Source organism: Lontra canadensis, unplaced genomic scaffold (genome assembly GCF_010015895.1).
Source record: "Lontra canadensis isolate GAN:19392208 unplaced genomic scaffold, GSC_riverotter_1.0 scaffold130, whole genome shotgun sequence".
NCBI lineage: Eukaryota > Metazoa > Chordata > Mammalia > Carnivora > Mustelidae > Lontra > Lontra canadensis.
In genome coordinates this window covers 4,035,420-4,062,016 of record NW_022631124.1, presented here as the reverse complement: position 1 = coordinate 4,062,016, position 26,597 = coordinate 4,035,420, and the positions used below count along the sequence as shown (strand labels likewise).

The 26,597-nt window shown below is 36.2% G+C and overlaps 1 protein-coding gene across 3 annotated transcripts in view; it reads left to right on the top strand.

The window, feature by feature from the left end:
- SEPTIN10 (septin 10) overlaps positions 1-24,415 on the top strand; it is a 64,002-nt gene extending 39,587 nt beyond the window's left edge. Inside the window, exons 5-12 of one of the 3 annotated variants that reach the window (XM_032842397.1) lie at positions 4,094-4,280; positions 7,361-7,522; positions 9,511-9,607; positions 10,799-10,967; positions 15,128-15,260; positions 21,456-21,643; positions 22,162-22,244; positions 23,420-24,415. In XM_032842397.1, the coding sequence (XP_032698288.1) occupies positions 4,094-4,280; positions 7,361-7,522; positions 9,511-9,607; positions 10,799-10,967; positions 15,128-15,260; positions 21,456-21,643; positions 22,162-22,244; positions 23,420-23,562 (1,162 nt within the window). In that variant the 3' untranslated portion in view covers positions 23,563-24,415. Of the gene's footprint in view, positions 1-4,093; positions 4,281-7,360; positions 7,523-9,510; positions 9,608-10,798; positions 10,968-15,127; positions 15,261-21,455; positions 21,644-22,161; positions 22,320-23,419 lie in introns of all 3 variants that reach the window. The other 2 variants (XM_032842395.1, XM_032842396.1) reach the window with 2 other exon arrangements.
- The last annotated feature ends 2,182 nt before the right edge of the window (positions 24,416-26,597 follow it).

Here is a 26,597-nt window from a genome sequence, read left to right as displayed (position 1 = left end):
AATTTACACAGAATAAATAAAATGCGTTTTTTTTAAAGTGTACAACTCAGTTAGTTTTGACAAATACATAGTTTTCTAACTACTCCCATGATTATAACATTGGAAATATCCATGGTCTGAGGTTCTTTCCTCACATGTATGTGCAGATTTAGTGCTTCACCACGGACTGGAAGAAACTGCTGTCTATCTAGATTATTAGTACTTTTGTTGGTGCAGGGCCTTCTATTCAGTGTCCTTACCTACCAGTTCTAGTTGCCTTGGCCTTCCTGACCTCCTGTTTCTGTCTCTTCAACTCAGTGAGTCCACTGGGCTCTGTGCCTTCTTGTGCTGTGCTCTGGAAACTTGTCTTCAGGCAGTAAGCTGGGAGAATCATAAAGCTTTCTCATTTATTTCCCTTCTCAATGAACACAATTTTACACTGCCTGTTGTCAGATGTCTGAAAGACTTTTTTGTGTATTTTATCAAGTTTGTAGTTGTTCAGAGTGGGAGAATAAATGTAGTCCTGGTTACTTCATCATGGCTGAAGACAGTTTTAATTTTTCTTTCTTCCATTTTTAAAACCTGGCTGTACTGGGTAGGACTTACAGTATTATGTTGGATAATCAGTGGTATTAGTGGGTATCTTTGCCATGTCCTGATGCAAAGGGAAAACTTTATTTTTTACCATTTATTATGCTTGCTTCCTTTTTTTAAAAAAGTTGGAATAAGGAAGTTCCATTGTATTACTAGTGAGAGGTTTTTTTTATTATTATGAGTAAATATTACCATTTTCTGTTTTTGCATTCTGTAGAGAAGATTGTACATTTTCTTTAACCTTTAACAAGATGAATTTTAGTAACTGGCTTTTCATTGGTAAATTAGCCTTGAAATCTTGAATACCATTTTGTATAAAGAATACAAAATTAGAGTTATTTTTCTCTGAAGTGATTGGTGGAACTCACTAATAAAACCATCTCAGTCTGGAGTTTTCTGAGATTTTTAATTAATTAATTTTCTTTAATGATTATAGGCCAATTGAGAGTAGTTTCTCGAGATAGTTGTAATCTTTTTTTTTTTTTTTAAAGATGTTATTTATTTATTTGAGAGAGCGTGAGAAAGCATGACAGGGGAGAAGGTCAGAGGGAGAACCAGACTCCCCATGTAGCCGAGAGCCCAGTGCGGGGCTCAATCTCAGGACTCTGGGATCACGACCCGAGCCAAAAGCAGTCGCCCAACCAACTGAGCCACCCAGGTGCCCCTCGAGACAGTTGTAATCTTAACAGTGTTCCAAGAATCTGTCCATTTCATCCAAATTTTCGAAGATATTTATTTAAAATATTTGATAATATATTCCTCATATCATTTTATTGTTTATATCATCTGTGATGCTATCTTCATTTCCTTTTCTGTTTCTGGTTATTTGTGCTTGTTTTCTTTTCCCTTTGATCAATCTCAACAAAGCTTTGTTCGTTTATTTGGTTTTTTGTTGTTGTTGTTTTATGTAGAATTAAAAAAAAATTTATTTTATCAACATAATGTATTATTAGCCCCAGGGGTACAGGTCTGTGAATCTCCAGGTCATCTATTTGGTTTTTGTTTTTTTTTTTTTGGCTTTATTATTGGTCTTCTCAATTTTGTATTGTTTTTTCCCTACTTATTTCTGCTCTTATACCTATAATTGCCTTTCTTTGGGTTTTGATCTAATTTGCTCTAATTTCTCATTGATTCTCAGCTTTATGCTCTTAAGATTAAAAATTATTTACTGATTTTTTTTCCTTTGATTCTCATTCATTGTGTTTTTTTTCTTTTATGCTTGGTTATTTTTTAATTGTAGATTTCATGGTCTTTGGAAACATTTTTGCAGAGATACTTTGAGGTCTAAGATGAAGTTGTCTTCCTTTAAACAGATTTGGATATGTTTGTGTTTGGCCCCTATTGGCTTTAATACTCTGAGGATCCTTAAACTCATTTTATGACTCAGGGTTCTCAGTATCAAAGAGGCACTGCTAACCTGGGCTTCGAATATGTGTGAGAGCAGACACTGTGACTTCAAGTTCTCAAGGGCTTTTTTTCCCCCTTTCTTTTTATTTTCCCTGATTCATTTAGTGCCAGGGCAACCTTTCCTACAGAAACTTGGGGAGAGGGAAGGAATTGTAGGTTAATTTCTAGTTCATTCTTACCCTGAAGGTGTGGCTTTTAGGACCTCCATTCAGTGTGGGGAGGCAATTTCTTAATAGACTCCTACCTGTATGGTCCCTGGGCTTTGATTTTTTCCTTCTTGTTCTGTGAGTCCTTTAGAAGTGAGGCTCAGGAGCTAGATTGACAAGTGGCCTCAGGACAAAACTAGCTCTGATGCTTTTAGTGCAGGGGTTAGTAAACTCTTTCTGTAAAGTGCTAGATAGTAAATATTTCAGACTTCGTAGGACTTACGATCTCTGTCCAAACTACTCAAAGCAGCCATAGGCAATACATACACCAGTGAACAGGGCTATGTGATCCAGGCATCATCTGGACTTGGCCCATTTATTGACCCCTTCTCTAGTCTTCTGCTCACCTCTCTCAGGCTCCACTGTCTCTTCAATTTTGACCTGGTTAATTCCTTATCACTTTGGAAGTTTTTAAGGAGGTGATTTTTATATTTTAAGCCATTGTCTTTTGTTTCATTGGAAGACTGAGTATGCAGTGTATTAGAATTGGAAACCTAGGGCAAATTACTGTGGAAGAACTTCTAATGGTATGCTGTTTATTTAGCAGAAGATGTTTTGGTCTTCATTTATGACAAGTGTAATGCAACACAGTCATGTAGAGGACTGTTTATGGCTATTAGGTCATAAAATAGGTCATGTTACTGATCTCCTTCGGGTCATTAATAAATGCTTCTTTGGATTTTTCTTATGTTAAATATGTACTTACAGATTAAGTTTTACTATTTTATCATTTTGGGGAGGGAATCATGTTGGATCACATTTAGACAAGTTTCCCAAGGATAGTGTTCCTGATAATGAATACTCGTGCTCCTAATACTCTCTCTGATAATGTTCTAAAGTATAGGCTAGGTATTGTAGAGAACACAGAAGTATAAGATAACTGTCTCTGTTCTCACATTTGTTTACCATTTGCATGGGAAGAACAGGGTATTCTGCGAGATTAAAAGAGGTGATGATCCTTAAGGACTAGAAGGATCAGGCAACTTTATGGAAGAAGTCAGTTCTGTGCACATTTATAGAGTCCCTAGGCTTCTCAAAGTACATCTCCATTTGGGCTACAAAGATAATTATAAAGGTGTCCAGGGAATTTGACAGAGGAACTATTTGCTATTATTTTTACTTGGAAAGTCAGGTTTACTTAAGAAGGGTAGGAAGTTGAATTGTGTAGATAATTTTTAGTATATCAGAATGAAGTGGAACATTCACAAAATAAGATGAATGCCCATGTCCATGCAGTGTGGTATGATTTGCATCTTGAAGGATGAGTAGAATGAAATAGCTAGAGGGAAAAAGGCATGCCAGGAAGAGAAGTGATCTAAGCAAGGACTCAGCATAAAGTGTGTGTGCCTTTCCTTTATTTGTAATTAAAGATAAAATCATGCCTGCATTACTGGTTATTTTCATTTGATGTACGTCTTTCCTCCTTTCTTTGTTGCTGTTCTTCATGCCTTATGAATCTGATTTAAAAAGCAAGAAGTCATAGAATTTGACTTAAATGTCTTTTAGGTTATTAATACTCATGCCTTTTCTCAGTTGAATAATATGTTCAGTTTGGTTGTAGTTAAGTGCCTGGCCTCATTCAGCACTCTGGCAAGTGCCTATGGGATGGGAGCCCTTATCAGAAAGGGGTGCAGTGTGTGAATGAATGTGAGAATGAGTCCATGTACCTTCATTCAGTTTCTATAAAGCAGTTTAAAGCACAGGTTGTACTGATGGTTTTAAAGTTCTACCTTTGTACATGCATATTCTGTGCAATTTGTTTTATTATTAAAGTTCTCTGTTTAGCAAAGATGGTAACTATTTATTAATTAGTAAAAGTATAGATCTCACACCTTAGAATTACGTAAATATCTTACTTAGGTAACATGGATATGCTGTATTAAATACTTGAATATTTATTTTTGCAGCTACCAACCAATAGTTGACTACATAGATGCTCAGTTTGAGGCCTATCTCCAAGAGGAGCTGAAGATCAAGCGCTCTCTCTTTAGCTACCACGATTCTCGCATCCACGTGTGTCTCTACTTCATCTCCCCGACAGGTCACTCTCTGAAGACACTAGATCTCTTAACAATGAAGAGCCTTGACAGCAAGGTGGGCTTGGAAAAGGACTCAATTTGTCATGCTTTAATATTTATTTTGAACTTTTAAAATATCTTTATAATATATATATACACATATATATTTTACCTTTTATTCTGTGCATTTTTAGAACATTTGGTAAGTTTCAATGTTAGGTTATTTCCCAGAGAAATTCAGTTTGGAAGATGAGCTGCAAAGAAAATACATTAACATAAAATTTTAGTCCTTTTTTTTAAGTGATTAAATTGCATGCCAGAATTTATTTGACACTAATTTTACTTTATGATGCTACTAAATGAGAAGAAGTTCATTGACAAAGATTAAGGTCTAATGTTTCATCATGTGTTATAATAAATCATGTTTTAATTTGAACCATCTAAAAACCTGCTTTTGAATTTCTGAGCCAAAGAGTGATATATAAATTCAGGGAGCTATAAAAAATAATATCTACAAATTAACTTACTTGGTGTTTTGTTTTTTTTTTTAAATCCATGTTAAAGGTGGTTGAAGACTGCTATCTGTACTGAAAAAACTAGTTTTCCTATAACCTCTGATGGTGTGAGAAATGCAGCTTTCATTATACTGGCTAATGATTTTTTGAGAAAGGATTCAAGAAAAAGGGCATTCTGGCCAGTAATATTTTCTATATAAAAATCAGTATGGAAAAGCATAAAGCTGCCAGTGAAGTTGTGATTGATTGACTTTTGGCTAGTTGCACAGTCCCCTGGCTTTAGCAAAAACTTGATGAAGCTTATATGGTAGTTTACTTATCTGATCAGATGTCATAACCATTTATCCAGTATTTTCATAGTTGAGTCTAGTTATATAGAAACTCTTAAAATCAACATAAAACCAAGAGTGTGCGAATTTTTCTTAGCTATAGAGAAGCAACATGATGTAATCTGTATAAACAACATAGAATTTGGTGTCATTGGAGGCTGGTTTTAAATCCTGGCTGTGTCACTTAATAGCTTTGTGTTCTTTGATAAGTTTCTATAGCCTCCTGAGCCTCAGTTTCCTCACATCTAAAATAAAAATTTAAGGAGAATAATACCCTACTTCAGGGGGCAGATGTGAGTGTTAATTAAATTGATAGCTTGTCTTTTGTTTCTAAAAGCAGAATACTCCTCTGCTTGAAATGAAAGTTACCTTCTGCAAACAGTGACAGGTTACCATCAGTGTGAAACATCTTTTTCCCTGCTCCTAACATACAAATAAACATATGTACAGCTTTCAGTGTAGCTTTCAGTCTGTGATGTACCCTGCCAACCTAATTATAGTGATATTCTTGGCTAGGAATGCCTGAGGTACTCCCCAACTATACTATTCATAGCAAGCCCCACAGACATTATCCCCAGGGCCAGTGTCATGACTGGGCCAACCCTTGTGGCTCTTACTATGATCTCGGGATACACTTCAGCCAGATACCATCAGGAAACTTTGAAGGACAAGGTCTGTTACAGGTCCTAGAGGGTACCTGGCATGCTGGAAGGCCACACAATGAGGTTGAATGTGATCCTGGGCTCTGCCTTTATTAGGGTTGAGCGTCGGGTGTCTCAGATTTCATAAGTTCACTCTTTATTTGCAAATTTAAAACATAAGAGTGGGATTAGGGCATGCTCAAGTGGTCAGTTATCCAGGTCACCCAGGTTTTTTAAAAGGAAAATGTTATGGGTGGAGGTGGCTTTGTGCCTTATCCGGTTTTGCTAGTAGCTGTGTCATACAGCTGGCAATATGTTTATTCGACATGGATGTCTTTGAAATGAGCACCTTGACAATCAAAGCTTAATGTCCGACACTTATATTACAGAGTGCTTTTGCTATCTACTGTGGAAGTAATTATAAGATGTTAACCTGGCATAATTTATTGACAGTCTAAGTATGTAATATTGAATCCAAGCACTTGGCATCAAATTTATATGCACTTTAACTAATTTAGCATGAAAGCTGTTTACCCACTATTGCTGGTGAGTTTTCATGGGTAGATGAGAAAATCTTTATTTCCTCTGGAGCATATTTATAAGACTAATAAATTGAATATACACAGTAAGTATAGAATTGTAGAAGAGCAAGAAATTTAAGAATAGAATTGATTTTTACTTTTCATTCTGAAAATTACATTGATACCTCACTCTCTTGATACTAGTTAGCCTGAAATTTTTCACTGAAACCAGCTAAATAACCAAAAAACAAAAAAACCTACAAACCCTAGATTTGTGGAGACCTCAATCTTTTATGGGACTAATGTTGCAAAGATAGTCTTCATGACCCCAGAGTTTTTCCTTTCTGGCCAGTGAAAGGACTTTAAGGCTGAGAATGTCATGAACACTTTCAATTGGTATTCATAAAATTTCCTTTCTTCAACATCTAGGTAGGAGTCTCTCAGAACAGAGTACAGATTAGATGGATTCACTAGGAAGGGGATCTGCCAAAATGAGAGGAAGAAGGAGAAACTCGCCTGCTTTATAGTTTTGCAGAAGGATCAATTACCCTGATTATTAATGCTTAGATTATTAAGAAATAAAAAATACTTAGTGAATTCAGCAGGTGATCTCAGCTTCCTGCTTATATTTTGTATGTGACAGAATTATAAGAGACTTTGAGAAAGAGAAGAAAATGTAAGATTTCTAACCCTAAATTCAGATGTAAGATTAATCTTGTAAGAATTCTGCTTTTTAAAGGCAGTTACTATTAAGGCCAGCATCAATAGAAGTGATTTGTGTAGCGGAATATGGTGACAGTGACAGTCAGCGATTATCTAGGTTAGGAGTTGGCAAGCTTTTTCTGTGAAGAACCAGGGGGTAAATATAAATACTTAAGGCTTTACAGGCCATATGGTCTCTAAGGTAACTGGTTATCTCTGCTATTGGAGAATGAAAGTGGCTATGGATAATATGTAAATGAGTGGGCCTAGCTGTGCTCTAGTAAATCTTAATTTATATCAACAGACAATGAACTGTACCGTAGTTTGTTCATTCCCAGATCTAGGTTAGGGAAGTTAGTCAGAGACTGAGTGGTTTTGAATGAAAAACTACAGAATTAAAAAAATAAATCTCCAATTACGATATTTTGTTTTTCTTTATTGTTGATAGGTGAACATTATACCAGTGATTGCCAAAGCAGATGCAATTTCTAAAGCTGAATTACAGAAGTTTAAGATCAAGCTCATGAGTGAATTGGTTAGCAGCGGCGTCCAGATATATCAGTTTCCAACAGATGATGAAACTATTGCTAAAATCAATGCTTCAATGAATGTAAGCTCCTAGTTGAATGTTAATTTTGTTTACATGTGAAAAGACTAATTTATAAGTGACATTTCTGCTAACACACTTTCACTTGTGTCTTCCAAAAAGACTTCACACAAGGTGAATTTTCAATAAGTTCAATATAGGAAAATGTTTTATTTTCTAGAGTTGGAAAAAATATATTAGAATATATTTACTTTCACCTAAATAAAATGATACATTGGCAAGGCTGGGATTTTCCTTTTGTGGCACCATGTTTACTAATTGCCTTAGAAAGATGCCTTTTGTCCTATCTTTAAAAAACATGTGAAGTCTTTCTATTCTCCTTTGGAATGCTTGGAAACTTTAAAATCTTTAAGGACATATTTCTGATCTGGTATTTAAGCTCATCCTCCCTTACAGCATCACATGTACATATTAAACATTCACATAACTTTTCTTTTCTTTTTTTTAAAGCCTTTATTTATTTATTTGAGAGAGAGAGAGAGAGAATGAGAGAGAGCATGAGAGAGGTCAGCTGGAGAAGCAGACTCCCTGCCAAGCAGGGAGCCCGATGTGGGACTCGATTCTGGGACTCCAGGATCATGACCTGAGCCAAAGGCAGTCGCTTAACCAACTGAGCCACCCAGGTGCCCCAACATTCACATAACTTTTCATCTAATATGACTAAAGATGGCTAAGTTCTTTGTGATACTTTCTTCAGGCTACTAAATTTCTTAAATATCTGGTTATATTTTGAAGGGTCATTGGTTTTAACTTAACCATATGTTCTTGTGGGAGATATTAACCTCCCTGAGAGTGTTAACTTACAAAATTGGGTTAATACCTGCAGTGGGGTTGTTGTGAGGATTTAGTCTTTGTTCAGTGCCTAACACAGTGACATTCAGTAACTGTTCATGCCATTTCTCCTTTTCCTTTTCTGATTTTTCATTAAGATACTTTAAATATATAAAAAACTGACTAATGTAAATGAAGTGATCTCAATACCCATGTGTTATATTGTCTTTAAATATAATTTTATTTTTTGTGCCCACTTGGAATAATTTTTCAGAAAGACACAATTAAGACGCGTATCAGTTATTAAAAATTAAACATAATACTTAATACTTAAACATTAGACCTTTCTCCTGTATTAATTCTCACCTTCAGACAGAGCAGTCTACTCTACTACTGTTCTCTAAATCTAGCTATTATGTATTTGTTCAAAATCTTCTCCTTACTTAAGTTAGTTCTTACTCTCCTTGGTCCATTTCTGGTTTGGGTTCTATCTTCCTGCTCACAGTGATTCCTCATTCCTCTAAGTTTATGTAACATTTTAGTACCTTTTGTATTAGTTTGGGACTTAACTACCATTTTGTATTAGTACCATGTATCTGTGCACACATTAAACATAGATATATATTTTAGTTATTCATTTGGTGTGTGTAAGTGTATGTATGTGTGTGATTTCCTCAACATTATCTTTGTCTTTTAGGGCAAAGATAATATTGAGGGAAATGATACCTATACTAGAATTTTTTTTTTCCCTATAGCATGATACCTTGCATGTGGGGTATGCTCAATGATTAATTTTCTTTATGGGGCCTGAAATTTACTCTTATAGAACAGTTGTAACATATTCACTGCCAAGTTTTAAAATTGGAGGTATAGGGATGCCTGGGTGGCTCAGTTGATTAAGCATCTGCCTTCTGCTCAGGTCATGATCCCAGGGTCCTGGGATTGAGTCCCCACATCAAGCTCCTTGCTCAAGAGGGAACCTGCTTCTTTTTCTGCCTGCAGCTCCCCATGCTTGTGCTATCCCTCTCTCTGACAAATAAGTAAAATCTTAAAAAAATAATTTTAAAATAAAGAAAATCAGAGGCATAGCAGATCATTTGATTTTAATAACTTTGCTATTTAGTACATTTTCTCTAATCTGTTACTTTCATAAAACTTTTTTAGTTAGTAGTTTATCATAATAGTGTGAGATATGATTTGGTATCATGGTTCCTTTCCAGGGACATTTGCCATTTGCTGTTGTAGGAAGTATGGATGAGGTAAAAGTTGGAAATAAGATGGTCAAAGCTCGCCAGTACCCGTGGGGTGTTGTACAAGGTAAATGAGATGAATGATGACTGGGAATACGCATGTCACCTAACAGTCTGAAAGTTGCATTCAGTGCATTCTCTAAGGTGATGCTTATTTTGGGTTATGATTTGCTTATCAGAAGAGTGGCATGCATTCTGTTTTGGCCAAGTATGTGGAGGCTAGGCTTTCCCATTTTCTTTATTATATCACACACATTTTGTGCCTGGTGTGCCAAGACATTCAGAAAGTGGGAAGCACTAGACAGAACAGAATTTGAGTATAAGTACTAGTGTTTAAACATGATACATAAAATAATTACTAAAACATAATTCTAGGCACAATAAACCACCTCGTACATTTATGTATTTCCAATTATCAAAGTATTGCCAACTATTTCCAAAACCAAGTCACCCAATTAAAAAATTTTAGGGTTTATCTAGCCTTTTAATGAATAAGTAATTAGTACTATCTGGTTCATTCATTTACTTGTAGTGCTATTAATGGGAAATGGATTACCCCTATTAGTACTGGTTTCCTAATACTGCTGATTTTTTAATTGACAGGTTTGTAATTAAAAGATATTGACAAAACTTAACATTTTTAATTTATAAAAATATAAGAGTAGTAATTGTACTTAAAACTATTGGTTACAGCTACATAATTATTTGTAGTCTTCCAGTCACCATAACCCTAGAAGAAGGACCATGTAAGGAGAACTAAGTATATTTATTCACTAATTTTGAATGGTGTCAAACACAACATCATAAATGTGGCATTATATATAAAGAGTTTGATAATTATAGCATGTACAGATGGTATCTTGAGTATGTAGAATTACTACTTTGAAGTTTTAGTAAAATAATGTTACAGGGTCTTTTTAAGCGCTTTGTAAAATGTCCTAAGGATGGATTGTAAAATGCTAACAAAATATTAGTGAAATAATTGGAACATATTGGTGACATAATATAATGTATTTCTTTCCTGTTTATCCATTGCCTACTAAATTTAAAGCAGTTTCCCAATCTGTTACATTGCTTATAATTCAGTGTGTATAATGCAAGAGTTTCTTCCTTGGTTACTTACATAAAACAATCATTGGTGTTAGACTGATCATTTCACTGTTATTTCAGATGTGTTTTTATAGATTCTTTCATTCACCAAGCACTGTGTGCCAGGAATTAAAAATTGGTGTTGCTGTTTTCTTGTTTTTCTGGCTAGTGGAAAATGAAAACCACTGTGATTTTGTAAAGCTCCGGGAAATGCTCATTTGTACAAACATGGAAGATCTGCGAGAACAGACCCACACTAGGCATTATGAACTTTACAGGCGTTGCAAACTGGAGGAAATGGGCTTTACAGATGTGGGCCCAGAGAATAAGCCGCTCAGGTAATGGGATTTCTGTGAGAAGCCAATCAAAGAGGAAGTTATAGAGGATTGTACCTTGTTTTATATCCAGGATGTTGGAGAATGTGGTTTTCAGAAACCTGGCAAACCATGAAGTAGAATCATTTGCTTATGATTAATTATTGTGCTTCTCAGATCACTTGAGGCCTTCTTGCCTTTGAAGGGTCTCTAATATTTCATCTGATTCTAAGAGTTTAAGAAAGAACATAATGGCAGAAGCCCATGATCTCAGTACATGCTGAAATGAATAACTAAAGGAAAAGAATTCTCATTTGGTTTTATATTTGTATTTTTCTGAAAAAGATAAAAGTATATTTATCTGTTCTTCTAAGAGAAAGTTGGAATGTGAATAATATTAAACCAAAAAACCCGTGGTTTTTAGCTTGATGAAAGTTTGGAATGACTTAAACTTAGGAAAATGTCTTCTAAAGGAAGAATGAAAGTGCTTGTAGGGAGTCAGGGATTAAACTGTTTCTTAAAATATTCCAGGGTAGTTAAAAGAATTTTAGAGCCTGATGACCTCCTTGTTCAGTAATTACAGCATTCAGTGTTATAAACTTGCTGGTAATTTTATGTGGCTTTATATTCCTGACTTGTTTTTATTAAGATATGTAAACATGAAACTCTAATCCTTACCTACTACATCAGATTTGATATGATGTAGCATTCCAGAATAGGTTTTTTGCATGGAGGAAAGTAGGAAATCTTCAGGAAAAAACACTCTAAATTTAAAACTCTGTTGTGGAACTAAGGATTTCTTTTCCATTTCATTATTTGCATTTTGGTCATTTCCCTGACTCTTAGTATTTGTACTAGAGTAAACACAAAAAGGAGGAGAATATTGTATCAGTGATGCGATTGCATCTGACCTTTAGAAAGATTTAATCGTAGATGAGGTTAAATTTTTTAAGTTTTTAATCTATAGTTTTAATTAGTTTTTTTTTTAGCTCTAGTAGTATGATAAAGTATGACATCATATCATATATCATCATGATAAGTTATGATATTTTATATGATATCATATAAAATATGATAAATCTAGTAGTATGATAAAAAAGAATTATATATACTTAACCCCTCCTCACCAATTTTGGGCATGCTGTGCTTTTGATTATAGGCCACTTCTTTTTTTATTTATTTATTTATTTATTTATTTATTTGACAGAGATCACAAGTAGGCAGAGAGGCAGGCAGAGAGAGAGGAGGAAGCAGGCTCCCTGCTGAGCAGAGAGCCCAATGTGGGGCTCCATCCCAGGACCCTGGGATCATGACCTGAGCTGAAGGCAGAGGCTTTAACCCACTGAGCCACCCAGGCGCCCCTATAGGCCACTTCTGATAAAACTATTTTCTCTATTGAAGATTTGGCTTCACTAGTGTTTTCCAGAGGAGGCTTCATGTCTCATTCTTTCAAGTCTAAGAGGCAATTCAGAGGTCTCAGTGTACATTAGTAAGACACGAATACTGAGTGAGAGCAAGTGGGACAGCCTTTGAAGTACTTTGAGAAGAGGGATTCAGGTTGCCTGGTGGGTCAGTCATCAGGCATCTATGGAAGATTAAGAAATGCAGGTTCAGAATTTCTATGGATAGAGCCTAAGAGTCTGCATTTTTTTTTTAAGATTTTATTTATTTATTTGACAGAGAGAGATCACAAGTAGACGGAGAGGCAGGCAGAGAGAGAGGGGGAAGCAGGCTCCCTGATGAGCAGAGAGCCAGATGCAGGGCTCAATCCCAGGATCCCTGGGATCATGACCTGAGCTGAACACAGAGCCACTGAGCCACCCAGGTGCCCCTTTAATCTTTTGATAAAACAAAAATCTGACCTGGTTCAAATTCTAGCTTTTTACTTACAACTATATTGCTTTGATTACTTTACCTCTCTGAGCTTTAGTTTTCTTATCTGTAAAACAGAGTATTAGTACTTGTTCTGCTTGGGTGCTATGGGAATTAGGTAGATAAAGGATTCCAGGAAAGTATCTTGTTGGGAGCAGCTATTCAATGAATATTAGGTCTTTTCTCTTTGCCAGGTAGATTTATTTTCCTTTTAAGCAACTCAAGTGTTTATATACACAGATAATGAGAACTTTTTTAAACTTACATTTGGTACGAATTCAAAACATTATTTAAGTCGTTTGTCATTAAAGACTATCAGTCCAGTGTAGGATCAATGAATTGTAGTGAGGTTTCTGAAAACGATGAAAGTAGCCTGATATAGAGGCTTCTTTAAAATAAGAACAAAACAAACATAGAAAAATAAAAAGCCTGGTAAATGTTTCCTTAAGATCTGGGGCATTAATGTGGTTGTCTAGGGCAGTTTGTACATTTTGCTTTTAAAGATAATGTTTAGGATCTTTGCCTCTTCAAAACACCTGCTACACATACCCCGCACAGTCGGCCATAACAGCTGTTGCATAACATTTCTTACTCTAATTCTCCTTTTACTTCTAGAATTCTGTACTTAGAAGATTTATTTTTCCAGTTATTGGAACAGTGACTAGGTTGGTATGTCTGGAACCTTAGGAGGATTAGATTTGTTTGGTAAGAGATGAATCTGGAAGGGTAGAATTAGGCCAGATTGTGAAGTTCCTTAAGTGCTATTTAAAGGAGGTGGCACCTTATTTAAGACTGTAAAATTCCTTAATTCATCATACTTATGTCTATTTAGATATAAAGTACTTCTGTAAGCAGTAGAAATTTCTTACTATAAAATAGCTGGACGGCACATTTGTGTTCCCTGTTAAATCTTTGGGATAGTCTCATAGTGTGTTAAAATGGAAGGGCTTGGTGTCTGACATATATAAGAAGTCTGTGATACCTCTGGATGCTGTCAGTAAGAAAGGGCAGTTGGGCATAGTGTTCCAGGACAGTCCTTGCTCTGCTTGGTTAAATCTAGCTCTACTTCCTGGCAATTTCTGTCATTAAATGAACATTTATGAAGACCCTGATGTGTCTAGAGAGCTTTGCTGTGTAGTCGGGTTACAGAGATAATGATCTATTAGAAGAGAGAGACAGATAGGATATAAATGCCAAAGAAGAGGTACGAAGTGCCATGAGAGTGCTTAGAAGGCATAGTTAGTTCCAACTGGGGATACCAGAGAAGGCTTTTTTTTTTTTTTCTTTTTAAGATGTTATTTTTTTATTTGTCAGGGAGAGCAAGCATAACCAGGGGGAGTTGCAGAGGGAGAAGGGAGCTGAATGTGGGGCTCCATCCCAGGACTCTGGGATCATGACCTGAGCCAAAAGCAGATGCTTAACCATCTGAACCACCCTGAAGGAAGTTGCATTTGAAATTGGACTTGAGGAGTAAAGGATTAGCTGGGTAGAATGGGGGTTGGCAGGTGGACATTAGTGTTGGAAGCACAGGAGTTACACAAGCTAAAGCATGAAATCTGTGGTTTTAGAAACAATGACTAGGTTGGTATGGCTGGTACCTTAAGAGGATTGGATTTGTTTGGTAAGAGACGAATCTGGAAAGGTAGAATTAGACCAGATTCAGAAGTTTCTTAAGTGCTATTCAAAAGAGGTGGTACCATATTCTGTAGATAACTAATGCTGTGGATAAAAAGATAATGAGGTCTGTGCATTTTTCTGGAAAATCTTAGGAGTGGCAAGTAGTAAGAAAGTGAAAGAAAGGGGAACTAAAAGCCCAGAGATCAGTTAGGATATTAATTTATAATAGTGAAGGCCAGAAAATCACCAAGTTTGAGTTGGGCTGTAACAATATCTGTAGAAATCAGAAGATGGGATTAAAATGATGTCAGGGTCACAGACTGAACTCTCAGACCTTGGTGATCAGCTACAGAGATAAGGTAAGGGAAGAGTCAAGAATGACTTCAAGACTTCAGGGTTTCCAAAGACAGTGTTGCTAATTAAGACTGAAAGAGGAATTCATTTGGGGTAATATGAGAATACTTCTTGAGAAGGACTTGATAAATCAAGAGATTTCAGAAATCTGGTATTCTGTAGCTGTGGCATCTGTGGCTTTTTATGTTTCATGCTGTAGGAAATGTCATGTTTCAGGTTACTCTGTATAAGAGGGGATTGGTAATTTTTATTATAGTATAAGGCTTAACCGGAGAAGTTTGAGTGTTTGGAAGTTTCCTACATCATTTTTTAACATGAGAGTACCACAAATAACTTTTTAGTCTTCAAGAGACCTATGAAGCTAAAAGACATGAATTTTATGGAGAACGTCAGAGGAAGGAAGAAGAAATGAAGCAGATGTTTGTGCAGAGAGTAAAGGAGAAAGAAGCCATATTGAAAGAAGCTGAAAGAGAGGCAAGTATGCTGGTTTGATGTGATCTACATTTGTTTTTTAAGTATCCTACTGGGGAGATTTAGCTCAAGAATTTAGCTGAGGTGCTTTTGGAGATTACTTCTTGTTCATTAAAAAGTAGTTATTTTAACACATAGTCTTTGAGTACAGACTTCAATTTTGGCCTTTTTGCGTAAATAGTCTTCCATAAGAAGTGGTTCACCAAGGACTTTTACACTGGCCTGGGTTACTAACAAGGGTTTTAAATGCCTTAAGTTTGATCCAGAAATGTTTTAGCTGTGGCTTAATAAAGCCTTGGGAGTTATTGAGAGTTGTTGGAGTTGATGCTTACTATGAAATGGGTAACTATGAAAGCAGTTAAGTAGTTCTTTGAGTTTGAAGTCAAGCTTTCTAGATGAGTCAGGTGGTCATATGACCTTTGGATAGTCTCGGTACACATGTGTGCTTGAATACACATAAACATCACAGTTAATTTCCATAATTCTGTGTGCTTCTAGTTCTTCAAGCAATAATTTTATATTTGGGTTAAACTCTTTTCTGTAGACGTAACCACAGTGGCTACTTTTAAGTGAAATGGCCATATTCAAGATGACGGTCAAAAAGGATAAGCTCAAAAGGGAATTTGCCATCTGTATTTTATATGTGTGTGTTTATGCATCTGAGGGGAGGATGTTTTTTCCTGGTCATCTGAAAGCTGGTTGTAGACATCATGACACTTTATCCCAAGACCCTTCAGTTTGCATCTCTGAAGCTCAGGCACGTTTTCCTCCATAACCATTGTTCGAGTATTACACCTAAGAAAATTAATAGGAGTGCCATAATCTCACCTGATCTCCAGTAGGCATTCACACTTCCCTAGTTGTTCAGAGATGGCCTTTTGTTGTTGATTTGTTTTGTTTTGGGTTTTTTTGGTGATTTTTTTACTTTTGTGTTTGAACCGGAATTCAGTTATAGGTCTCGTGTCACATTAGGGTATTATCTTTGTTTAGTCTCTTATATTGGAGGATAGTCCTCTAGTTTTGAGTTATTTTTATTTATTTTTTTATTTTAAGATTTTATTTATTCATTTGACAGAGATCACAAGTAGGTGGAGAGGCAGGCTGAGAGAGAGAGAGGAGGAAACAGGCTCCCCCCTGAGCAGAGAACCCGATGCGGGGCTCAATCCCAGGACCCTGGGATCATGACCCAAGCCAAAGGCAGAGGCTTTAACCCACTGAGCCACCCAGGCGCCCCAGTAGATTCATCCTTAAGATGGTAGTAGAGTAAAACTCTTTTTATTTAATAAGAGTTTCTCGCTCACGTATCATGATTTTTAGTTTCTCCAGTGAGGAGAAAAGATGTATAAGTGATTTTTAGTTGAGTTTTTAATTTTTAAAATCCCACATAAGAATATTTTATTTAAAAGGAAATTAAAAATTCAGGGTAGCAAAATTGTTGAAAGGAAAAGAGAAAGACTATTTATCAGCAGATCCTTTGTAGACTTTTATTTTTATGGTTCAAGTGCTTTTTTGTGAAGTGTAAAAAATGAAGTTAATGTAAACCTAAGGCATCAACAACCAAAGTTCTCATGAGAGTTCTAAACTTTTAATTATGTAGCATTAGTGGCAGTAGATTCCAGTCCTCTTTTATTAATATTACAAGGTACTTCATGACCAGTTTTTTTATTCTAAAGTCAGTATCATTAAATACTTAAGAGTCAAGGTCAGAAAAACAGAAGACCTCTGTGCTGTTGCTAACTTCTCACCAATGCCCTTAAGACAATATCACCAGTATGGTACACTGCTGTATCTTTTCTAAACACTACTTCTGAGTATTTGAAAATATGTTTGAATTAAATCCTTAATGTTGTGAATAGTGGAACCATGAGTGAGTCTTGTATATGGTATAGACTGTTGCTATCAAATATTGTGAACTCCTTCTCATGTGAATAGTAGTTACACCTTCCCCCTCCTCCCCTTTTATTTATTTTTTTAAAATATTTTATTTTTAATGATTTTATTTATTCATTTGAGAGAGAGAGCACAAGGAAGGGGAGAGACAGAGAGAGAGAGAAGCAGAGAAAGAGAAGTAGACTCCCCCGTGAGCTGAGAGCCTGATGCAGGGCTCAATCCCAGGACCTGGTGATCATGACCTGAGCCAAAGGCAGATGCTTAACCATCTGAGCCGCCCAGGCGCCCCCTGCCCCACCTCTCCCCCCACTTTTTTTTTGTTATGATTTTATTTATTTATTTGACATCCAGAGATCACAAGTAGGCAGAGAGGCAGGCAGAGAGAGAGGAGGAAGCAGGCTCTCCGAGGAGCAGAGAGCCTGATTCGGGGCTCGATCTCAGGACCTGATGATGACCTGAGCTGAAGGCCGAGGCTTTAACCCACTGAGCCACCCAGGCGCCCCCCCCCTCCTTTTTTAAAACATTTTTCTCTTTATAGTATTTCTGCAATTTTTAGTCAACCTCATGAATGATATATGAAGTACCCTATAACCTTTCAAGATTTAACTATGCATATAGAGTATGCAGCCTCCATTTAAGTAATCAGACTCTTTATTAATATATATAAATCCACTTCTATATCCTCTTTCCTGGGTTTACTTAGCTGCTCTCCCGCATTTATAGGAGATGCACACATACTCAGTTGTGACTCTCTTATTTATACCACTGATTTGAAAGACAGCCAGATGTACCCCACCCTTTAAACACACACACACTTATGTAGCTTTTTGCAAAAGCAGGAACTATATAAATAAGTAGATACTAAGGAACAGATGCTTCTCTGAAATATCATCCTCAAGATGGCAATAAAAGAATCTTAGGGTAGAAGAGTCTTACTTAATCTCTTTCAGTTCTTTTCTCTCTCCATTTAAATACATCTCCTGTCAGGCTGTACTGGTGTACAGCATGACTTCTTCCAGATTTGGAACAGTTAATTTTTATTAGGATGGAGTTTAGCTCTTCAGTTTCTACCCTCAACCTCTGATTTTTAGCAAAACATTTCTTCAGTGGGCCATCTTTTCTAGAAACCAGGTCCTACTTTTTTTAAAAAGATTTTTTTTTTATTTACTTGAGAGAGAGAGAGGGAGTGCCTATGTGCATATGGGCAGGGTAGGGGCAGAGGGAGATGCAGACTCCCCACTGATCACCTCACCTGAGGTGAGGCCTGATCAGAGGATCCCAGGATCATGACCTGAGCTGAAGTCGGATGCTTAACTGCCTGAGCCACCCAGGCGCTCCAAGTTCTACTTTTTTATATGAATGCTTCCCAGAACTGAAAATACTTAAATTAATATAACTAGATTAGAGAATTTTTTTTTTTTTTTTTAGATTAGAAAATTTTAGAAGTTGCCCTTTTTGATCTAGATTCTAGATGTTGTACTTGTGTTCTTGGCAGGCAAGGCATACAGCTGATTCAGGTGGAATCTGCTCAAGTCCCTAGGGAAATTTCATCTGGTAAAGTTAAAACCTTTCATGGACTCACTTTAATAACTGCATTGAGTGTACTTAGCATATATTTATTTTTTTACTTAATTAGACACAGGCTATTTTTTCACATTATGGTGTAAATTCTACTACAGTGAGTATTTTTATGAAAAAAACCATTCAGTTCAGGATTTCTTTATTTATTTATTTTAAGATTTTGTTTGTTTATTTGACAGACAGAGATCACAAGCAGGCAGAGAGGGAAGCAGAGAGAGAGGGAGAAGCAGGCTCCCTGCCAAGCAGAGAGCCCGATGTGGGCCTCGATTCCAGAACCCTGGGATCATGACCCGAACTGAAGGCAGAGGCTTTAACCCACTGAGCCACCCAGGTGCCCCAAGTTTAGGATTTCTTGATTTACTTTAGATTTCAAGAAGGTGAATGGCTGTATAAAAATGTAATAGATATTTAAGGATCTTGATTTAAATTGATAATTGACACTTGTCAGATAGGTTTACCAATGTAACTTTTTACCGTTTCACTACACTTGGTAACTTTATTTGGAAAATAAGGTGTTTTTTTGATAACTTGATTTTGTGATTTGTGTCCCTTTTATTGAACATGGATTTTAGAAAGTTTATTTGCAGAGGGGGGAAAATACAGAGCAAGAAAATAAAAACTCAAAGAAAAGGTCAAATGTTTTAAAAACAGGTTTTTGGATTTTTATTTATTTTTTTGTTCATGCACTTTTTGGATGGGAACGCATTTAAAATTAAAGTTACTGGGGCGCCTGGATGGCTCAGTCAGTTAGGCGGTCTACCTTCAGCTCAGATCATGATCCCAGGGTCCTGGGATCAATCTTCTCCACCTTTCTTTGCTGCTCCCCTTGCTTGTCCTTTCTCAGTCTCTCTGTCACATAAGTAAAATCTTTAAAAAAACAAAAAAGCTACCAAGGCAGTTTCTTTCATTTTTTAATTAACATATAATGTATTATTTGCCCCAGGGGTACAGGTCTGTGAGTCATCAGGCTTACACACTTCACAATACTCACCATAGCACATACCCTCCCCAATGTCCATAACCCAGCCACCCTCTCTCTATCCCACCACCCCCCAGCAACCCTAAGTTTGTTTTGTGAGATTAAGAGCCTTTTATGGTTTGTCTCCCTCCTGATCCCATCTTGTTTCATTTTTTTCCTTCCCTACCCTCCACAACCCCCTGCCCTGCCTCTCAAATTCCTCATATCAGAGAGATCTTATATTTGTCTTTCTTCATTTAACTTATTTCGCTCAGCATAATACCCTCTAGTTCCATCCACGTCATTGCAAATGGCAAGATTTCATTTCTTTTGATGGCTGCATAGTATTCCATTGTGTATATATACCACATCTTCTTTATCCATTCATCTAGGTTCTTTCCATAGTTTGGCTATTGTGGACATTGCTGCTATAAACATTAGGGTGCACATGCCCCTTCGGATCACTGCATTTGTATCTTTAGGGTAAATACCCAGTATTGTGAATGCTGGACCGTAGGGTAGCTGTGTTTTCAACTTTTTGAGGAACCTCCATGCTGTTTTCCAGAGTGGCTGCACCAGCTTGCATTCCCACCAACAGTGTAGTAGGGTTCCCCTTTCTCCTCATCCTTGCCAACATCTGCATTTCCTGACTTGTTAATTTTAGCCATTCTGACTGGTGTGAGGTGGTATCTCATTGTGGTTTTGATTTGTATTTCCCTGATGCCGAGTGATGTGGAGCACTTTTTCGTGTGTCTGTTGGCCATCTGGATGTCTTCTTTGCAGAAATGTCTGTTCATGTCTTCTGCCCATTTCTTCTTTTTTTTTTTTTTGTCTTTTAATATTACAATTTTATTATTTTTATCAGCATTCCAAGATTCATTGTTTATGCACCCCATCCAGTGCTCCATGCAATATGTGCCCTCCTTAATACCCACCACCAGGCTCACCCAACCCCACAGTCCCCTCCCCTCCAAAACCCTCAGTTTCTCAGAGTCCACCATCTCTCATGGTTCTTCCCTCCTGTGATTTACCCCCCTTCACTTTTCCTTTCTTTCTCCTACTGTCCTGCATGTTATTTCTTAATGTTCCACAAGTAAATGAAACCATATGATAATTGACTCTCTCTGCTTGACTTATTTCACTCAGCATAATCTCCTCCAGTCCTGTCCATGTTGATAAAAAAGTTGGGTATTCATCCTTTTTGATGGAGACATAATACTCCATTGTATATATGGAGCATATTTCTTTATCTGTTCATCTGTTGAAGGGCATCTTGGCTCTTTCCACAGTTTGGCGACTGTGGCCATTGCTGCTATAAACATTGGGGTACAGATGACCCTTCTTTTCACTATATCTGTATATTCGGGGTAAATACCCAGTAGTGCAGTTTTCTGCCTATTTCTTAATTGGATTATTTGTTTTTTGGGTGTTGAGTTTGGTAAGTTCTTTACAGATTTTGGATACTAGCCCTTTATCTGATATGTCATTTGGGAATATCTTCTCCCATTCTGTCAGTTGGCTTTTGGTTTTGTTGACTGTTTCCTTTGCTGTGCAAAAGCTTTTGATCTTAATGAAGTCCCAGTAGTTCATTTTTGACCAAGGCAGTCTCATATGTACATTTTTACTTAAAGCATGAACTTTTGAGACATCAGGAAAATTTGTAGATTACTGTGTAGGTTAGTGTTAGCAATTTTGCTAAGCTGGAGAACACTCTTGTGTGTGTGCTGCCACATTCTGTCATTGATGGGAATTGCACCTTTGTTTCACAGCTACAGGCCAAATTTGAGCACCTTAAAAGAGTTCACCAAGAAGAGAGAATGAAGCTTGAAGAGAAAAGAAGACTCTTGGAAGAAGAAATAATAGCTTTTTCAAAGAAGAAAGCTACCTCGGAGATATACCAGAACCAGTCCTACCTGGCATCAGGCAGCAACCTGAAGAAGGACAAGGACCGTAAGAAGTAAGCTATCTCCAAATAGATTTCCTCCACTCTGGAGGTCCTCTCCCCCATTACTTTCTGTTTCATTCCCTATTTGATCTTACGCTTATTATAGTCCGTTTCCTTATTTATTATCAGCCTCTGGCAACTAAAATGTCAGCTCCTTGAGAGCAGAGACCTGTTCCTCTTGTTCACTATTTCCCTAGTATCTAGAAGAGTATCTGGCATATATGAAATGTTCAGTAAATATTTGCCAAAATGAGCATAAGAATGAATGAACAAAATACATCAGAATATAAGAAGGCTCAGTTACCTGAGGGGAAAAATATCTGCCCTTATTTCATTGTCTAGGTTGTGTTTCTAGCACACATCTAATAACTGCTGAACTACTGTTATGTTAAATTTCATGTGTAAATGGAAACTATATACTTTTTGGGGGAATCATAGAAGTAAAATAATATTTGATAAGAAGAATTTAGTTTATCTTTTTTAACAAATTCTACTGATGATGATTTTGTGAGAATTTTTATTTTAATAAGGGAACCAGGCTATCGATTCGAACTCCTGTGCTTTGATGTCAGAGCTTGTGAAACCAATGGTGGACGTAAAGATGCAGAGGAAGGTAGAGAGGGTCCCCGTACAATGGGGCGGCCATGAGTAGCATTTGGATGATAATCTCAAGGCTTATAGGTTTGGGGTATGTGTTAAAATCAAAGTTACCAAAATTTTAGAAAATAAGTGTTGTTTTTTTTTCCTTTTCTATACTTTATGTCCTTTATTTCTCCCACTTAAAGTATCCTTGTCATTTTGCCTGTTTGACTATTCTTGAAATTCAGCATTGACTGGTTCTTTTGAGAGTGCTTATTGGTGACTCTTTGCCTTAATTTACTCTAGCTACCTCTCTTTTGGCAGCATCCAGCTTTCCTTTTTTTCCTCACAGAGCAACATTTATGGCTTAATTTTGTCATCACATCTTATTTCAAACCCAGCATTTTCAGAATACTGTAATTTAACTTCAAAATAATTAGGAGAGCATAATGTTGGCCCATGGCAGCTTTCTGTTTTTGAACTATGGAAAAGTGAATCCACAGAGTCTTGGTAGGTTTAACTGACCTGTGGGTTTTATGGTTTGTGGGGAAAAGAGAAGGAATGAATTCTCACATCTAATCTTGCAATATAAGTTCTACATGGGCATGGATCTTTGTTTTGTTCATTGATGCATCCATCCCCAGAGCCTGTAGTAATAATAATAATAATAATAATAAACAGAGCCTGCTGTGATAGTGGGCATACAGTTACTTGTCAAAAGAATGAATATGACTTTTATAGCCATAATCATTGAATTTCAAAAGATAAACTATAATTTATTATGGCTTTAAGATATGCTTTGAAATATAAAGCTAAGGGACCTTTTACCTGTTCTTATCCTCACCTTAATCTAATCCAGTGTTACTAAAATTGGATTTCCCAAGTTTATTCCATATATGAAAGACAGTTTACATTTGCTTTGTAAAAATTGTTGCCCTGCTCCACTTAAAAACCATTATTAGCATGTGCTCTTGTTTATAAAGTCAGGGCCAAGCCCATAATTTTTTTGAGCGCTCAAAAGAATTCATATTTAAGAAAATACAGTTTGGTGTTCTTTTATTTTTTCTTTTCCAAAGGTATCCTGTAGTATATTAGATGTATGTTTGCTCTTTCTGTAAAAGCTTTGTAAAACTAATGATTCTAGTAATTTTTATTTCCTATATGGTTTTTTTGTTGTACCAATCAAAAGGTTTTTTCTTCTCTTTCCAGCTCCAATTTTATGTAAAACAAAGGTTCCAGATCACAGAAGGTCATCACAAGCAAAAGTTATTAAAATGTTAGAAGTATGCTTTGATTTTCTTGCTGTTTTTATTTGCTGTATCAGTTATTCTATATCTGGCAAATGGCTGTAGTTATTGCCATTTATGGAAGATATTCTTAAGTATAAGGTTAATGCATAAACCACAGTGGATGATATCACTTTTATATTCACTGTTAGAAGTTTTCAAGTTGCTGGTTTGTGAGGAATCTAAATCATTTCTCCTGTTGCCCATTTATTGTCACTTACATGCGTTGTACCACAAAGCGTCAGTGCCGCTGAAAATACAGAAGTCATTCATTGTATGGTTATCTGATTGTATTTATATTCCAAGATGAACTCCTTTTTTGTACATAATAAAGGTAAATTTTGGGAAATGTGTTTTAAAACGTATTACCCACCTAAAGCTCTAACCTCTTGATAGTTTTATAGAACTTCTTAATTTTTGATATCATTATCCAGTTGGTAACATGATCCTAAGATTTGTATCAAATTATGTAACATGGCCTTCCATGCTTCAGTGTGCCTTACTGTGGTTGATGTATTGTTGTGATGAAACAAGTTGTGTTTTAAGGTAAAAATATGTAGGTATAAATCCCTTTTCTAGTGATGAGTACCTTTGAACCTGAGGTATTGCCACTCTATTTCATTAGAATGTTTTACATACTTGTTGTTTAAAACTCTCTTCCAGAGGAAAAATCATAAGGTAGAATCATCTTATTACAAATATTTTTTAAGACCATAATTGTGAGCAACTGAATATTAAAGATATGAAAACTTAGGTAATTCATATATAAGGGGATGTTTGGATTCAGTGCCTTTGTAGTATTCTTAGGACAATTTAATGTCTTTTAACTTTTTCTTAACAGTCACTGGTATATAATTTTTCATTTTTTTACTTGAATATCCTAAATAAAATTGACATTTACTCTTGACAAATAAAATATATATCTACATATTTACTAAAATGTGGTTAAATTATCTTTTTGCAAACTGTCATCTTAAACATTATCAAAATTCCTTCATTTAATCATGTTCTTGAATTATTTTAAGACAGAGGTATATATTACCAGTATTGTTCAGAAATCAAAATGTTTTACTTAGCCAGTGTTGGATTCTGAGCAGTGTATTTTTTCATGAAGTTGTAAAAGTTGCAAATAAAACCTTTCATTTCATAGTACAATTTATCTGGACAAACACCTTAAATTCCAGTTTTACATTGACAAATGTAAATTCCACAAATGTCTCTTAGCCTTTTAAAACTTTAGTAAAGTAATTTATAAATATCACAGAAAAAGCTCTGAACTTTCTTCTCTTGTTCAGTAATCCCCAAGTTTTGGAATGTGGGAGCACAAGAGCCCGTGAGTCCATGAGGGCAGGTAGCCTATTGTACAGAGCCCAGCCACTGCCACAGTGCTGAGTGTTAGCAGAGGAGAGTATCATCCCAGAAGCTGAATTATGTGATGTGAGTGGTGGTTATCTGTAGATTTATTATATCAAATTGTATTAAACAGCTATCCTCAGCTTTAATAAAGTTACTTTTAAATGCCAGGTTGGTTGTTGGCATGCTAAAACAAAGTTATTCAGTTCTCTAGTTGAAGAGATTATGGAAACCTGCCCAAAACTCTGAACTTAGCAGAGGGGTGATCATCTTGTGCTTCTAGTGACTCTGCTGTGAGAAAGACTTACCACATGTTCTTCAATCACAATGTGATTTTATGTATTTGGGATTCCAGGTAAGATTTTAGTTTAAAAGAGTTATCCTTCAAAGAACAAAATTTTTAGAACAATTATATTTTTATAGCAATTTGTATAATTACAACTTATAATTTGTAATTTTTCTCCTTACAAAGCTGATTTATTTTTCACTATTCAGGCACAAGTTTACAAGGTAAGTTATGATCCACTGATACTTAAACTAACAAATTTCCTGGGAACAAAATAAAGCTAGACATGTTTTATTTAAATGTTTTTTCCATAGAGTATGTGAAATAGTTACCACTCACTACCAGCCATTAATCTTTACATACTTACCCGATTTTTAAAGCACTTTAACATAGACTATGATTTCAGCTTCAGAACAACACAAAGGGAAACAGTTGCATTATGGGGAGTATAATCTCCTTTTGGAGGATGAATTCCATTTAGGCCCCATTTTCTTATTGAGCTATGAGATGGGAATACACATGGTTAAGGCTAGTTCTGCCCTCATGGAGCAACCAGAATCAGTCTGCTCTCAGTAACAAGAGAGCAGATTTATGCATGGAATACTCTCAGAAGGCCTCAGCCTCCACCCACAGAGCACAAGGAAACATCCAGGGAAGTGACTGGGCCTTGAAGAATTGGAACTGGTTAAATTATCTTTTCTTTTTGCAGTTTTTCAAAGACACAAATGGAGAATAGCATGTTTTTGATAAAATCTGGGTACTCTAGAAAATCACTGAGTGAAGAGTGTAGGGAAAATGTGGAACATAAGTAAGGATGAGATTTTAGAATTAGGTAGGGGACAGATCAAGAAAGAGTTTGTATATAAACCCAGTCCTGTGGGCAGCAGGAGCCATGGAAAGAGTTGATCTCACATGGTCAGATACTCCTCCAGGGCTCACAGGAAAGATGTACTGGAGGAACTGGAACTGGCCCAAGCTGGCTGACTCAGTAGAAAGACTGCAGTCCAGACAAGCACTTTTTATACATTGTGCAATAGAATAAATAAGTAGTGTTTAAAAAAATACATATGCTGATAGGTATACATTTCAATGGAAATGGTAAACATTTACCATTGGATAAATCAAAATGAATAATGACTACCAAAAAATGTCTTGTGGAGATGGAGATACAGGGAGAACTAAAATACAAGACTAGAGTGTCATATAAATTGGGGGAGGGTGATAAATTGAGTAATCTAAGGTTCTTGTATTAACTGAGAGTCCCAGTCAACCCATAACATGAGACTTGGAGTGCACATACACATGGTAAAGTACGTGCCTTTCAAGCCAGAAGAAGTCCAATAAATGATGATCCAAAAGCAAACAAAGGAAATAAAACAAGTTTGACAACTGGAAAACATTTAGCTAATATGGTAGATTTAGACCCAAATAAATAATTACATGGATTACATGCTGTAATTTT